Source organism: Leptosomus discolor, chromosome 1 (assembly GCF_034619465.1).
Source record: "Leptosomus discolor isolate bLepDis1 chromosome 1, bLepDis1.hap2, whole genome shotgun sequence".
Classification (NCBI taxonomy): Eukaryota; Metazoa; Chordata; class Aves; order Leptosomiformes; family Leptosomidae; genus Leptosomus; species Leptosomus discolor.
In genome coordinates this window covers 132,595,250-132,611,768 of record NC_141391.1, presented here as the reverse complement: position 1 = coordinate 132,611,768, position 16,519 = coordinate 132,595,250, and the positions used below count along the sequence as shown (strand labels likewise).

The window sequence follows — 16,519 nt, the reverse complement described above, 5'->3', positions numbered from 1 at the left end:
ATGGGGACAGTGAGGACATTTCCTATAGAAACAGATATTCCCACCCCACCTCCCCCCGCACCCCCTTCACTCATGTCCATGGGGGCTCCAGCCCCTAGTCTATTAGACAGGGAACTCTTGTCTCCCTGTGTGTCTCCACAGAGAGGCCATAAAGGGACAAGTAGGGAAAGAGGAGCAGGGGAGAGAAGGACCCTGCTCTCATCCTCACTGCCCCCACCCCTTTCCCCCCAATGCCTTCAGCCCACCCTTCTCCCCCCACCACACACAGAAAAGAGGATGTTCTAGCTGGGAATCCGCTGATAGAAGTAGATGTAGCCCAGGTCCTTGGGGGGCTTCTCAGAAGCACAGACTTTCTGGTCGTTGTAGATCACCCACCTGCAACAGGCAGAAGGGGAACTCAGGGATGCCATTCTGTGGCTAAGACATGACTTGATTACCCTTGCCTGCTCTCATCCCCAACCCCTCCCCAAGACCTCTGAAGAAACAGGGATTTAAAGCTGTACCTCAGAGTCCCCTTACACTGTGAAAATCCCTCTTACCTGCCCTCTTTCTTGATGTGACAAACGTAGTGTCCGCACATAGTCGAAGTGCCCATGTGGCTGATGAAGGCAAACAGCTGATATTCTTAAGAACGGAAGAGAGGAGTGATCAGAGAAAGAAAGGCATCTTACCCCAAAACAGCCTGTGCAAGGCGCTCTCTAGAAAAGGATCCCTGAAGGAATCTCTGCTAGGTAATCATTTAGAAGTGGGTCTCCGTCAAGTGTGACTGTGAGGATTTGGTCTGAAGGCCAAATGTGCAGGGAAACAGGAGATGGTAACCGCCACTTAGCCTTCTCTTTTCCAACTGTTTATTTGGCCCATGGGTGCCAGGTGGGTAATGACAGATTCCCCCTCCCTGTGGCAACCAGCAGCCTAGCAGTGTTGGCACCAATTCTGCACAGAGACTAGAACCGGGTCTTTCAATGGAAGCCTGAAGAACAGAAAAAGCTCCCGGGTGACTGGGAAAAAGCAGCACAGCCCTTCCCGTCTTTTTCTTTATGACGATTCCTCTGCCTCTCTGTCTTACTGAATTCCAGGTAATCCCCAGCCTGATGGGTCTAGAACCTACTTTGCCATCCCTCTCCTTTTCCTCCCTGCTTCTGCCTCAACAACCAGACCAGCTTTGTGGCAGCTGCTGCTGCTAAAACCTGTGGTACTGCATGGATTAGGGAGGATAAAGCCATGTTGAGTTTGCACCCCAAAATCCGCATTCCTACTGCTTGGAACTCACTCCCAGGCCCATCGCGCACTTTAGGACCCACGGGGACAGATTCAGAGATGGACTCAGCTGCCGAGCGCCCCTCTGAGATATCCATAGCAGCTTCTGCATCAAGGTCATCAATGTGACTAAAGATCCAATCCACAGCACGCTCCAGACTGTTGTTCTGGAAGGAAGATGAGAAGACCATGAACTTGGGAATGCCTGTTCCTGAGAACTTCCTTTCACTCTGACGTCACCCATGCGTCTCACCGTGGCTCTAAGTGCTTTCATAGCCTGGTCCCGGGAGAAACCCATGGAGACAATGGTGGCCACACTGTCTTCTGAAGGAGGGTCTGGGCAGGCAATAGTTGACCCTGGTCCACTGGATCCAGGGAGAACTAATGGGTTAGCAAAGTCTGCAGCAGGAAACAGAACATAGCTCAGAGGAGTCAGATCTCTCCGAAAGGGACACAGTCTGAGGTCCCAACTACTTCAGTTTTCCACTGCAGTAGTGGGACAGGAAGTACAGTGGCCCAAATGCAATAAGTTTCACCATGGCCATGTGGTCTCGTACCTGGATCATCCATATGTGACATGACCCAGTTCATGGCAGCCTCAACCCCACTGTTCCCTGTGTAATACACAGCTTTGCGGCAGGCATCCATGGGAAAGCCCATCTCCACTAGCTGGATAATCACTGACTCATCCAACATGGGTGCTGTGGGAAGACAGAGATTAGAGCCACCCACTCCACCCAGCCCTGCCTGCTCCGTTTTGTGCAGTGTCACACAGCCCCCCAAGCCAACATTTTCCGGCTTTGTTTCGCTCAAGTTCTGTCTCTCTGCTCTTCTCATCCTTTGCTACCTTTCTTATTCAGAAGTGCAGTCTCACGCACAGACACCCCGGGGAACAAAAGGATTCAACTCACGAACTCAGGAGTGCCGTCTCTTCCCTACCCTCCAAACCCTATCTCTCACTGCATTTTGTGAAAATAAAATAACTCTGCCAGTTAAATCTTGTATAAACCCCAGTTCTGCCCCCTCTAAGGACACTAGACATGCCACCTCCCCACCTTCCACAGAACAGGAATCAACAAACTCCCTTGCATAACACCCTTGCATAACAGGCATGCAAGGGAGGCAGTCGGCATTTGCTGACAGAGGGACAGGGAAAGTCTGAGCAGGTGGAAACCACTAGCATGGGAGACAAGGCAAGGAGAGCAAGGAAATGAGTCAGGCATCAGGAAAAGAGGAGGAGAATCACTAACATGTCGGAGAGGAGAAGTGAGGGGAGCAGAAGGAGTCGTCGTCCTCGTTGCCATAGAACCCCAGGCTACCTTTGGGCTCGTCTGGTGTCACCAGTGGGGGTGCGATGTCTGGCATTTCTTCTTCTCCATCTTGCAGCCCTGTTCCCTGCAGTGCAGAGATATCCAGCTCCTCTGGCATTTCAATGGAGACATCTGCAAGATACAGTCTTGCTTAGCCTCCCGATAGGGGCAGAAACAAAGGACTCAGCTGGGAGATCTAGAAGGGTAAGTCCCTGGGGATGCAATACACTACAGTCTGCATCTCCTTTTGGGGTAGTTACTTTCCTCTTTGCAGTAATGACCACAATGCCCATGTACGACTCCCAATACTTATATGCTGTACACTTCTCATCCTTCTTACCGAGCTTTTTGGGCACCCAGTCCAGACCAAAAGTGAATTTCTTGATCTGGATCACCAGATAATCCGGGAAAGAGGCGAACCGTGTCGTTCTGAAAGAGATAAATAATACTTTTAAATACTTTGGCAGCAATGATTGAGGGTGCCTAGCTGATTCAAGCAATCAGTGAGTAGGGTAGAGGCGCGTCTTAAGGGGGGGATACATGTATCTGCGCAGCTCTCCTATGCTAAGCGTAAAGCTCCTCAAACACAGAACCATTTCTAAAGCAGATGCTCTGACAAGATGAGATGAAATGCAACATGTACAAAATCTTGGGGGACGAGGAAAAATAGTACATGTTCTCTACATTCCAATCCTGTATTTTACAAGCCTCCTCAGATTTAATATTTAATTAAAAGTCTAACCCTTGCGGAATGTAGAGGAAATAACATCTTTTATTAGATCGACAGATACAGCTGCAGGAACTGACAAGCTTTCAAGCACAAGAGCACTACGGATACAAAGAAGAAGCAGTGAATTTTAAGCTAACTGAATTTGATTGAACTTTATTTAGTTAGACAATTTCAGAGAGAGGGTGTCTGGAATCTATGAAACATAGGGGACTGTTTGTGAAGGGAGAAACAGTAATAAGAGAGACAGATACTTATTATTGGAGGATAATTGTAACACGCCACAAAATTAATTTAAGCAACAGTATACATTCAATGCTGTTCTTACAAAGTGTTTGAACACAACTCACTACTTAAAAGCAAACAAAAATGGTACTTTCCAACGTGATCGCATTACTGACTGTTCGTTTACAGTAGCTGTGCTTAGTAACAGAATATTTGTTAGAAAAACACTTCCAATTCTTTGAGGACTACAGTTTTCATTGCAGAGGAACAGTCAGTAGCATCACAGCAGGAAGCTCCTTAAGTTTGTAATCTCACTGCACCTTTGCACTGCTGCATGTGCTGCAGACAGTGAGACAAATTAAACCTGATTTTTAAACCTTCCTATTAGCATTTAAGTTAGCATTCTTTACAATAACTCACTCATCTGTTACACTCAGTGTTTTACTCAAACTTTAATAGCTAAAAACTTCCTTTAAAGAAATTCTAGAGACCATGCAAGACCAGTGTTGCCATACTATCAGTACCGATTTTAAAGGTAAATTTTAAATTTAGAATAAAAGCTGATAGTTTTCTGGAATATCACTGTATTTTCATTGCCCCATAGCTATTGAAATCTGATGGTGAGGACTTCACTAGCACTGCTGTTCTGCCCACTGTAATCCCCTGGGGGCAATCACTTCAGTGCTGGCAGACCGGCTCCCCCTCTGCTTCAATGTTCCATGGGCCCAGGGTGTGGAGGACCACAAAGCTTTGGTAATGCTTCTTCCCCAAGCAATTAAAAGAAGTCCCAAAAGATGCAGCTATTGTCAGTTTGTCATAGCCTAGCTGGTAACTCACACACACTCACTTGAGAGCCACAGACTTGGCCTGCAAGGCTGTGCTCCAGAAATCATCCACCTGCTCTGGAGCTCCATAGGCCTCTAAGCAGGAGCTGAAAGGCACCTTGGCTCGCACCAGCTCAGGCAGGGGCTGCTTCTCTTCCTCTGCCTGCCGCTTCTTCTCCTCATATTCCAGTAGTTCATCTAGAGAGTAAAGCAGAAGAGTCAAGGACCACCTCTAGGTATCTACAAAGCAACTGGTGTAAGCCACCCTCAAAGGCAGAATAGGGCTATAGACACACGCCATCAAGAACAGAGCACAAAGTAGAGAATGTCTTCCAGAGCACCGTTCTGCTACTGCAGTCCTGTTTTGCTGTTGAATCACAGCCCAACTTGTGTTGTCGGAGGGAAAGGTTCTAGAAGGTCACCACCGTGTCACACCACCTCTGAGGAAAACAGCCCAACCCCACAAAAGCAGGTGAACGATCGATCTGGCTTCAAAAGTGGCAAAGCCAGTCCTTGAGGAAGTCCCTTTCTCATTTAAGGAGTTCTGTAATAAAAGTACAATATCCAAACATAATGTTTGCTGCTGTTCTGGCCTTGGAACATTACTGACCTTTGTTGAGTGCAGCATCCATGGGCACAGGCAGCTGCATAATATAGTCCACACGCTGGGTATATTTCACCTTTTCTGTGGCCAGGCACTTCAGCTTTTCCTCCACCAGAAAACGGAAGACCTCATTGGGGTTCTCCGAGCTGCGGCAGTTCCTCTGAAGACGGAGAGATTAGAAGCATAAGAAGAACAGCAGAAATAACTATCTGCAGTAGCACCAGTTCCACACAGCATATGGCTAAAGAGTATTCACTTTCTGTACACTGGAAAAGACAGCAAAGAGTAAACTAGAGACAACTTCTCTACCGCAGGAACCCATGCCATTCCCGCTCCTAAAGAAGACAATTTATATCTTCAGCTGTGCCATTCCCAAAAGAGAATCCTCCAAGGAATCAGCTCCAAAAACATGGCCAAACATCTCTCCTTCTCTGCTCCCGCAGGTGCTAGCTGGCCCATTTCCTTGTGTTCTCTCCCTCTCTCTGCTCTGATCGCCAGCTTCTCACCTCCACTCCTCACCCCCTGCTTGTGGGGAGAAAACAAAACTGGGCTTTTCCATGATTTGACAGATAGACTCAACCATTACCTCCACCATGTTAATGAAGTGCAGAAAGAATTCCTGTGCATCCTGCTGCCGGTTAGTGGAAAATTCTGGGTGTCCCTTTCCAATGAGGGACTTAAACATACGTGGAGCAATGCCATTTTGCATACCCTGCAAATAACAAGGTGGAAGAGGAAGGTGGTCACAATTGGCCAAGCATGTGTCCTGGCATGTAGCACTCTACTCTTAGCCATGGAACGAGCCACGGGACATGTCTTCAGAAAGGGTTCTCCCTCCTTTCCCATGTAACACACACATCATGAGGATGTTGTATCCACACCTCACCTTCTGATCAGGCTGCTGTTCCCCATCTGCAGAAGCTGGCTTTGAATACTCCCCAGAAAGCAGTCCATGGCCCAGTTTGGCTCTGGAATGATGAAGAAGTCACTGTTAGCATCAAAATCATTTCTCCAATCCCACATGCTCCAGAAGCCACATCAACCCATCCAGCTTTAATACTGCCATGGGACTGCGAATCTCACAGAGATCAGCTTTCTCTGCTGCACCAGCCAAGATCATCTTATCTTAGTCTGCTCTCTAGTCCCATGAGACATCATCAACTTGAAAGTTACTAGGACTTCTGGGCACCAATCTCAACCATTGCTTGCATATTGGGTAGCACATAAAGGAACAGCTTCCTTTTCCCTGCAGAAAGGCAGCTGGTACTGAGCCATACAACAGCTGCCTAACAGCCAAACTAAGCTGCAGCCTGACATGGTAAAGTAGCATTGTATCTAACTGACTGTGCAAGAGACAACGGGGCAGAGTGAAACTGTCTGAGCCAGAAATACCATTGCTGTGAGCAACTGATCACTTTTTCCAGGGGAAAGATCAAGAATGACTGCATGAGGCAGTCATGGACAACAGTAACATTCAGTAATTTGCTCCCTCTCCTACTATGCCATTTCACTCCAGTCCTTCCCCATCACAGTTGCCATTTGTCTGAAACCAAACCCTACCAACTCCTCCTTTTGCCCAGGGAAAAATCTTTCTGGCTGTCTCAACTTAATCCCCTCCTCAGTGAACACCTCACCCCAGGCTGTCCAAATTTAGAATCCTCCCTTACTGCTGAACTCACTTCCACAAATGCCACCTTCCACTCCTCCACCCCAAACCTCCACATACTGCTTTGCTGTTTTAGAGCAGATTAATGTATTTAGAGCGGTGAATTAATGTATTTAAAATGCAACACTCTCCCAAATCCTTTGTTCCTTCTTCTGTGTATTCTCCTGCTACTGCTTGCACAAAACCCCTTGCAGGAAGCCTCTTTAAATTATCCACTGAGAATAAAATTGCCTAAATCTAAGTATTTCTTTGCTCTTAGCCATCTCCCTCTGTTGCAGAGAGCAAGCACCTTTTCGCTGTTACACAGATAGAATATGCCTACCAGAAATCCCCCCGTGGTAACAGATGGTACTGCGTTCCCCACATCATACATTTAAGAGCCTCTCAGGAACACTGAGGTGCACCCTGTCCTCTCCCTCTAGGGTATTCAGCTGAACTTTCTTGGCTTAGGTCCTTATTGATCACTGAGGATCAGTGTCTCTGGTGATGGACATGGAAACAGAGAGGCGAGGCTTGAGGGAGAAACCTGCAGCAAAGCACACTGTAGCAGCGCAGAGGGGACGCACCCAGGCAGCCTCAGCCTTCCTTCTCTCACCAAAACTCTACGTACACTTGTGTGCTGAAGTCCTGTGTGGGGTCCGAAGGTGCACTTTGAAATATCTTCTCCAGCTTGTCCACATACCTGCAAAGCAAAACAGAGCAATCTAAGGGACATAGAGGTTCATCTAGTAAAAATGCAGTTCTGAGCCAGTTTACTGTTAACAGAAGCTCCCAGCTCTAGGAGACCTTTGTACCGATCCCAGGGGATCCCAGTCTATTGGAGTGATTAAGCTCACTTACTTTCTCTGGAAGTCTGGGATGCTGAACAGCACCTGCATCACAGAATTGAGGTAGCAACTGTTGCCCAAGTTACGGATACCAGTGTACCCAGGCCCATACAGGGGCTTGAGCTGCACGCCAGACTCCTGGATGAGCTCCCACTCCCCAATGCGCTGGTTCATGTCTATTTCCAGCTCTGTCATCGTCTTGTCTGTCTGCGGAGGGAAAGAACAAGAAAAACCCTCAAAGACTCAAGGGAACATCAGAGGTGTGAAAAGGGCAATGCTGTAGAGAAACATAAGCGGTCAAATCCATTCTGTTTTATTAAATGAGAAGAGAAGGAAAATATAAGAATTGTTTTCAAATGTCTGAATACCTGAGACAGAAGCAGGAATGATAAGAAACATAGGAGAACTCTGAACCATCCCCTCTAAAGGGGCATGGAAATCACACACTAACACTGAATCTTGGAGCCTGGGCACCTCCCTGCCTGCAGTACTGACACAGAGCCCCAAGTAAACCTGAGGGGCAGGGAAGTGTCCTGGTTTCGCTGGTATAGAATCATAGAATCAATTTTCTACTCAGGAGAGCTGCATTTTCGAGAAGACTGCAGAATACAGTTCAGTGAAAACAAAGTTGATAAGACACCTTGTTGTCATTTGTGGCCAGCCACGGTATGTGGGTCTCCATAGTGATCAAGGTCTTTAGCAGTTTTGAGTTAGCCAGGTGCTAAAGCTAGGAAAGCGAGAGTCAGGGCAGTGATCCAAGCTGGCCAACAGAAGTATTCCATACTATAAATGTCATGCTCACTATAAATTGGAAAGTTTGCTGGGGATGGTCCCTTTTCCTTAATAGTGGCTTGCCCATCATTCTGCTCCTGAGGCCCACTCACGACTGTTGTGACTGTCGCGCTTGTGCCGGAGCTGTGGTGCTCGCAGTGCTTGACATCTAGCATCCACTGCTGGGAGTATGCGGCTCACAACCACTACACGTGCTGAGTATAACTTTGTGTACTTTATATTAGTATTACTTTTCTTATTCTATTAAATCTGTTTCCATTTCAGCCCATGGGTCTCGTTTCCTTTGCCCAATTCCCCTTCTCTGGGAGGTCACTGGGTGATAGAACAACTGACTAAACGAAGACAGGAAGAAAGGCAAAAAAGGCAATGGAAGAAGAAAGGCAGACAAGGCAGCTCTCTGCCTGATAAAAAACAGTGTTTCTTGATGAGCAATGGTTCTGCATAGCCACGGAAAGCTGGAATCCAGCTAAGAAGCATCATAATTCCTTCTCTCCCCCCGTGGGCCTACGGAAGAACCTCCCCTCACCTTCTGCATCTTGAGCATGTCAATCCCAAAGTGAGCAAGGTGTTCTGCCAGGTTGGGATCCAACACCATATCATCCTCATCATAGGAGTAGACGTCTACGCAGGAACACAGAGGAAAAGAAGAGACTTATCATAGCCTGTGATCTAACATTCACTAACAGAGTGCTCAGAACTGGGAGTTTTGACAAACTGAGCAGTTGCTGTTTCTCTCCTTTCTCAGGAGAGCAGCCCAACAGGCAGAATATTGAGGTTCCTCCAAGAGATGCGACAAAACTAACAACTTTGTCATTGATCAAGGTACAGAGGTACATGTACGTCTAGAGTGAGGAAAGTGCGTTACTGTGCCATATATGCTCTGCTCAGGCTTCGGACACAAAATCATTTGATAAACCTCCCACCACAGAAAACAAAACAGCAACCTGGATAACTATTCTAAACCCCTGCAAATTACAAGAAAGGGGAGGAGGAAGGTAAGGTTTTATCAGCTGGTTCTTTGACAGCCACAAGAAGCAGGTCAGAGTGAGAAAGTTCACAATAGGATGACACTGGTCATAAGATGGGCAACAACAGCCTGGAAATCCTCCCTGATTTCCCTTGTCAGAGACCACAGTCAGCCTGAGTGGTGCCTGGTGCCTAGAAGCTGTGAGGACAGGACCCCACTTCTCACCTGCCCCATCAGGAGTAATTGTTCCCAGTTTCACAGCCAGTGGGTAGCCAGTTTCCCGGTAATGCTCCACTGCGTGATTGTTGCCACCACTGCCATCAAAATAGCGCCGACCGCAGAGGATGGCTCCATCAGTCATGTTCAGCCACAGGTTCTCCCTCATGTCACACTTGCTGCATTTCCAGCCACTATTGACAAGGAACAGAGAAAAAGAGATGAGGGTGAAAATCTTACATTTCTACCTCCCAAGCTCTCTCCATTACTGCCCACTGATCATAGCACAAGCAATCTCATTCCTCTTTTACTTCAGAACACTGAGCATCCTGAAATATCTTAGTTTGCCATTTCCCCCGAATCTACTATGATAAGGCACACTCAGAGACTCACAAAAGAAGTCTCATCTGCTGCTGCAGTCCAGGACAGGAGAAGAAGGTGATGAGGGTGGGTCTGGGATACAGAGCGATACAGCTAGTTTATGCTCACCACGGTGGGATGCGGACATCATTCTGAAGTTGGTGCAGGGAAAAAGCGTGTTTGGAAACACGTCGAACCTCCCCATCCCATGCCTGTACCTCCTGCTTCCGTGACGCTGAATCTGCTGTCAGGATGGCCTCGACTGCACTGGCAATCTGGAATTAGGACAGCAGGAAAAAAAAAAAAAAAAATGAATGGCACAAGGAGAGAAGCTTCCAGTGCCACAACACTCCACATTTAGGCTCAGATCAGCAGGTCAGTTGTGCCAGGGCAGCATTCAGGAGCCTCAGTCACAAGCTAGGACTCCGTAATATTACGCACTGTACAAGCACAGAACAATCCTGCTTACTGCGAGCTGAAACTTCACAGTAGCTCTGTAGGATCCCTTTTACCGGACAGTGGTTCCTTCTCTGTAATGGTGCAGTTCCTCCCTACCAATAGAAAACACAGCTCTCCATGCAAACATACCCTGTCTCTGACCTTGTCTGGTATTCCCTCCAGCCCATCACGAGGAATATCCAATTGCTCTGGGAAAATTACTATTTTTACATCTTCGTCATATTCAAACTTTTCCTCTGTGATGTCAAATCCACCTTCTACACCTACAGGAAGAAAAACCATTGATATAACAGGTAACACAAAATATCTTGTAAAGCTTCTTTGCCCATAGCTTACACAAAATAAGGCACCATGGCTAAAGAAAAGCTGTAGAGCAACTATCCATAATTTTTCTTTTGTTTCTGGATCCCAAAGTTTCTGCCGGAGGTGTGGACTTCACAGGAGCAAACGTAAGCCTAGCAACAATAGGTTTCCTTTTCACAGCTCTTTACTCACTTTTCACAGCTTACTTTTCACTTTGCTTAGAAGCATCTCCAAACCCTGACTACAACCAGAAAAAAGACCTGCTCTAGAGAGACACTGGCCAGAACAGAGCCATGATAAAGCACTGCTGTTCATCCTTCACTGTATATCCAAGATGAAGAATGGAGATGTGCATGCAGAGATCATATTCTAACCCAATGCGAAGGTCTAGTCTACCAGCATCTTTAAGGAGCTTGACTCCGCTTCTTGCCTTTTTCAGGAAGGACAGTTCAGAGTCCTGAACTTAAGCAAGGACAACCAGGAGTTCCTCTGGAACCAGAACATCCAGAATTACAGGAAAAGTCTTAGGAAAGGTGCAGTGCTAGAAGTTTCTCAAGCCCACCTAAGCCAAGCTTTCCAGAGGTTGCAACAGAAATGGGAGTTCCGTACATAAGAGGTTATTTGTCAGTTGTCAAGAGTCATGACAGACGGTCACCAAAAAGTAACACTTGCAGTGGAGGGAACAGTTTCTGATTTATGTAGGTACTCAGGAATAAACCCTGGCCTCTCCTGTTCTTCAAGCGTTCACACCTTACAGCCCAGAAGAAAACAGGCAGAAGACATATTGCTTACTAGCAGACTTAACCCTCTATGTGTTTTTTTTAACTGAATTTCCTTTATTTCTTTAAAAATGGCATGCTGTGACTGGAACAGATCTCTGCAACAGATCTCTGAAGCCCTTTTCCCCCCCCCACATACAACCAACAGCTTGCCACGAGGTACACTGCCTCCCTCTCCATGGTTGTATCTAAGCACCACAAACTCCAAGAGTCATCCAACCAACATGCAGGCATGGGAGGTAAGCATATAGGGGTTTTTGTCTCATGGAGGGGGAAGCTGAGGTACAGATCTCTGAAGATCTGTGGCTACAACAGACCTCTGAAGGGAATACAAGTTTTTGCTGTTTAGTGCCTCAGCCTCAAGAATCTTGTGTGACACAGTTCTGATACCCATTACTGCATTTAGTTAAAACATTGACAAAAAAAAAAGTTCCCACAATATCTCCTGCAACTCTCCTCTCAAATACCTACATTTTTCAGACTATGCACAAAGTGGCATGTGTGAATGCAGATGCTGCAAGCCTATTTTAGAAATACGTGAAAACAGTCACCAGCATCAGGCAACAACATATCCAGATAATCCTCTTCTGTGCCTCTTCGCCACATCCCAGAGAGCTCTCCTGTCACCACTTCATAGAGTAAAGCAATTCACAATCCCTCAGGGTATTACACAATTCCTGAACTCTAAACAAACTTAAACAGACAGGTAAGGTCCCCTCAGGTGCTTATGTGAACCTTCTGAGGCTCCAGATGAGGAAGAGGGTCTTCAGCCAGCAGACTGTTTCCTAGCCCTTTCCCCCCACATACAGCCAACAGCTTGCCACGAGGTACACTGCCTCCCTCTCCATGGCTGTATCTAAGCACCACAAATCCAAAATTCATCCAACCAACACGTGGGCGTGGGAGGTAAGCATACAGGGGTTTTTGTCCCATGGAGGGGGAAGCTGAGGTACAGAGAGATCAAGGGCTACATTTTGCAGCCAATGACATTTTGCTCCTAAATCTTTCTAGTACTTTAAAAAATCTCCCATGTCAGGACTTGCTTAACCACCAGTTTAGTTAAAAAAAAAAAGAGGAAAACCCAAAATCTCTCCTAGATTTAAGATTGTTGCCCCAAAAGGCTAATACTTTCTTTTATTCTCTCCCGCTCCATTCACGCCACTAAGCTGTTATCACAGGCAGCTATTTGCTGACCCAGTGACAACACTTATCTCAAGACCTTTGTAGAATTGAGGATGCAGAAATAACTCATAATGCAGACTGGGCCTCATCTCTCCAAAACCAGCACAATCATATACATAAAAGCAATGGCTATTTGAAGAAATGTAGGTTGTGGTCTCAATTTTGCTAGAAGTGACCTTTGGGACTTCATTCACCTCACCATAAACCCAGGGAGCAGCTGAGGAAGGCTTAATATTGGTGTTTGCGCTGTGGCAGCAGTGGAGTCACCAGGCGTTGGCTACACAATGGCACAGCCAAGGAAGAAGTGACCAAAAAGCAAGACGTGCATGGTCCAGGTTCTGGATTTTCCTCTAGTGGTCATCATAGTGGTCAGCTTCCAGCAAGCCAAGAACCTGTTACTGCAAAAAGTGTTCCTATCTGCTTTATGGATCTCCATAATGGTTCAGAAATTACTAGCCGAGACTGCTCCAAATAAGCAGCATCTTCATTGATCATCATGACAGCCTTTTCAGTCTGTGCAAGACAGTAATGGAACACCAGCCCTGTTCTTCCAAAAAAAGGGCTTGTTTTTCTATATTTTAACGTTCACATGGATTTCCTCCAGTATCAGCCTGGTATTTCAAAGAATTATCGACCCCAAAATATTGATAGAGCATTTACCAGTAACTTCTTCCCCATCTATATAGATAACACTAGTTCAATATCTGAGAAGTTTAAAAAATAGTTTTTCTATCAAAAAACTTCTACTTTTCCCAGACTTACACATTTTCTGAAACTTACTTCAGCCCCACACTGGATGCATCGATATAAAGCAACAGCCTCACACTGGTTATACCCACACCAAGCTGAGCCAGGCAGATGGAGTTGAGAGAGGATGCAAATCATATTTATCTATAGAAAACACGATGCGACTTTGGACACAGAACAAAACTACCACCTCGACAACTGTTTTGCAGAAACTGCCCACTTAAGAAGACATCAAGTTTGAATTTGGTCAGGGATACTAGCATCAACTAGACCAGAAGAAAGGCAAAAGAGACGTGCCACAAAGCCAGGCAGCTCCAGAGGACGGGTTCAAAACAAGGACAATATGGTACGCAAGTGCTTTCTTACCAATAGCCAAGCGAGTTGGTTTCTTCCTTGGGGGGTCCCCAGCACTGGAGTTGGTGTCTTCTTCCTTCTATTTCATTGAGAAGAAATAGGGAAATAGAGTTAGGGGGACAGGGAAGCTGTGGCAAGCCTTAAGGATTGAAATTAAGCTACTCTGAAAACAGAAAGAGGCCAGTCAGAAATAGCGTGGGCAATCCATACAACAATTCAACAGAAGAAGAGCTGAAGAACTGGTGTACCTCAATTCACCAAGAAGATCATTAGTTATATTCGAGCAGAGAACCATAGAATGGTTTGGGTTGGATGGGACCTCAAAGATCATCTAGTTCCAACCCTCCTGCCATGGCAGGGACACCTCCCACTAGACCAGGTTGCTCAAGGCTCCATCCAACCTGGCCTTGAACACTGTCAGGGAAGGGGCAGCCACAGCTTCTCTGGACAACCTGTTCCAGTGTCACCCACCCACACAGTAAAGAAGTTCTTCCTAATATCTAGTCTAAACCTGCCCTCTCCCAGTTTCCAACCATCACCCCTTGTCCCATCACTGCAGGCCCTTGTAAAAAGTCCCTCCCCAGCCTTCTCGCAGGCCCCCTTCAGGTACTGGAAGGCCGCTATAAGGTCTCCCCAGAGCCTTCTCTTCTCCACGCTGAACAACCCCAACTCTCTCAGCCTGTCCTCACACGGGAGGTGCTCCAACCCTCTGACCACCTTGGTAGCCCTCCTCTGGACTCGCTCCAAGAGCTCCATGTCTTTCTTGTGTTGGGGTCTCCAGAGCTGGATGCAGCATGTCTAGGTGGGGTCTCACGAGGGCAGAGCAGAGGGGGAAGAACCACCTCCCTCGACCTGCTGGCCACACATCTTTTGATGCAGCCCAAGATACTGTATCTGATTGAATACAGAGATTCAATTTCAGAACAAATTTGACTGTATGTATTTTTATTTTTTACCGGTTTACGTGTTCTTTTGAGGTGCAGGTAGACCCGCTGGCCTGTTTTCTGGTAGTGCTTTTCCACATATTGCTTCCCAAAGCCCAGGAACGTGTTCATGCAAATATACAAGCCACCATCTGACTCCTGGAAAGAAGGAGAGATAAAAACTGATGGGAGGTGATAAAAAATGCCACTCCAATGGCTAGGATAGGCACAGACTTACCTCCAAGAACACTATTCACTATTCATTACATCATGGCTACCGCTCATTCCATTCATTCCAGTGGCTGCCAGCCACTTAGTAGCTAGTTGGAAATAAGATGGCAAGCCCCAGCCTGGCTGTCCCAGAGGAACAGGTACTCCTGTCAAGATGATGTCTTTAAAACCCTGTTTGCCTGTTCCCGTATGGCAGGACTCTATTGCATCGGGAAAGCCTGAGCGATTCCTCAGAAGCTTATCTCACAAAAGGTCCTCAGCACGCACAGTTCACACTGTTCAGAGCACAGTACAACCGTTACCAACAAAACCATGCCACCCTGCCTGAAAGCGTAATCTCCAGTGCTGTAGGGAACGCTGCCAAACTACAGTGTGAGCAAGGTTAACAAACCACTCTTTATTTTTGCTGCTGCATTCAAAAGCCGGTGCGTAGCTCTGAAACGGATACAGAATGAGCCCTCCCCATTCCACAAGCATCCGCAAAACGCCACACTCATTCAGTGAGGACACGCTTTCTAAATCGACGAGGCGAGGGACCCAAATGCAGAGGCTTGAAAAGAGGGAAACTGCCAAGGGACTCTCAGCTGTTTCCCAACGTTAAGCAGCTGGGACAGAGTCAGAGCAGGGAGCACATGGACGGGCATCACCGTGAGGCTCGGGGAGCGAGAGACGGCCAGGCTGCCGTGTGCTGCTTCCTCGAAGGACCCGTATCTTCCAGACGCAGCCCATTTTCTTCTGGTGGGCTGGGGCACAGCCCGGACGGGCGCCGCGGAGGCCAAGGGGAGGACCTTGCCCTCCCGCCACCTGGGCCTCCCCAGGACCGCCCAGGCCAGGCAGAGGTAGGCAGGGAGGAGCAGGGATGCCGGCGGGGTGGAGACGGCTGGAGAAGGGACCACTGCCATCTTAATGACACAGCACCGACTCGCCCCACGCCTGCCGGGCCACGCCACGCGGTGAGGCCGGAGGGGCAGCTCAGATCCGGTCAGGGCGGGACCCCCGCCCCCCCACAGGACTACAAGTCCCGGCAAGCCCCCCGCAGCAGAGGCGGATACCGGGAGGCACCCGCTCTCCCGGAGCGCGGGGTTGGCCCAGGCCGCCGCCGAACGGGACAAGCGACCTGCCCATGCCCGCTCCGGCCCCAGAACTACAGCCCCCAGCGCGCCGCCGCCGGGAGGGGCGCGCCGCGGGGCACGCCGGGCGCTGTAGTCCCGAGAGGGCCCCGCGCTCCGCCGGGCCACGGGCCGCTCCGGCCGCCGGGGAACCACAAGTCCCATCGCGCCCCGCGCGGGCAGCACCCCGACGGGCCGGTGGGCTGGGAGCGGGCCGGGGCGGGGGGCAGCCCGGCGAGGCGGGCGGGCCGGCCGCGGGGCGCGCTTACCGGCGTGTCAAAGGAAAAGGCGCACTCGTCCTTGTGGACCCGGTCACCGGCCTTGGGCACCCGGATGGACGGCAACACCGAGAGCAGCGCCTCACTCAGCTCCGCCATGACAGCGGCTTACTGCAGCACCGCCCACAGCCGCACCCTAACCAATCAGAGCCCAGCGTGGTCAGGCGGGCTCTGGCCAATCCCACGCCGCACGGGCGCGCCGGCTGCGTGGCTGAGGGCCAGGCCCGCGGCACCACCCTGCCGGCTCGCCCAATCGCAGCCATTTTTCGGCCGTCATGGGACGCGGTGCCGGGCTACTCGGCCAATAGCAACTTAGAAGCGAGGCGGGGGCGGGGGAGTTCCCCGAAGATTGGCAGCAGGCCGGTGGCGGGCGAGGCGG

At 48.6% G+C, this 16,519-nt stretch overlaps 1 protein-coding gene across 5 annotated transcripts; it reads right to left on the bottom strand.

The window, feature by feature from the left end:
• Positions 1 to 262: 262 nt before the first annotated feature.
• USP5 (ubiquitin specific peptidase 5) lies at positions 263 to 16,239 on the bottom strand. 5 transcript variants are annotated; one of them, XM_086478604.1, is made up of 20 exons: positions 16,132 to 16,239; positions 14,556 to 14,681; positions 13,612 to 13,678; positions 10,364 to 10,497; positions 9,905 to 10,050; positions 9,425 to 9,609; positions 8,759 to 8,853; positions 7,454 to 7,647; positions 7,224 to 7,295; positions 5,834 to 5,915; positions 5,534 to 5,659; positions 4,954 to 5,107; positions 4,367 to 4,541; positions 2,908 to 2,996; positions 2,508 to 2,699; positions 1,815 to 1,958; positions 1,511 to 1,656; positions 1,271 to 1,424; positions 540 to 624; positions 263 to 375 (listed from the first exon to the last, which is right to left on the bottom strand). In XM_086478604.1, the coding sequence occupies exons 1-20, from the start codon at positions 16,237 to 16,239 to the stop codon at positions 282 to 284; spliced, it is 2,568 nt and encodes an 855-aa protein (XP_086334730.1). In that variant the 3' UTR covers positions 263 to 281. The 5 variants fall into 5 exon arrangements, with proteins under 5 accessions (XP_086334730.1, XP_086334735.1, XP_086334744.1 ...); XM_086478609.1 differs by having other exon boundaries at positions 2,577 to 2,699; XM_086478618.1 differs by lacking the exon at positions 7,224 to 7,295.
• Between the last annotated feature and the right edge of the window lie 280 nt (positions 16,240 to 16,519).

Excerpts from the sequence above, each read along its gene's own strand:
- USP5 (XM_086478604.1), bottom strand. The coding sequence starts at position 16,239 with ATGGCGGAGCTGAGTGAGGCGCTGCTCTCGGTGTTGCCGTCCATCCGG. Across the intron at positions 2,997-4,366 it reads GCCAAGTCTGTGGCTCTCAA|AACGACACGGTTCGCCTCTT; the intron begins GTGAGTGTGTGT and ends TATCTCTTTCAG. Across the intron at positions 1,657-1,814 it reads GTCACATATGGATGATCCAG|ACTTTGCTAACCCATTAGTT; the intron begins GTACGAGACCAC and ends TTCCTGCTGCAG.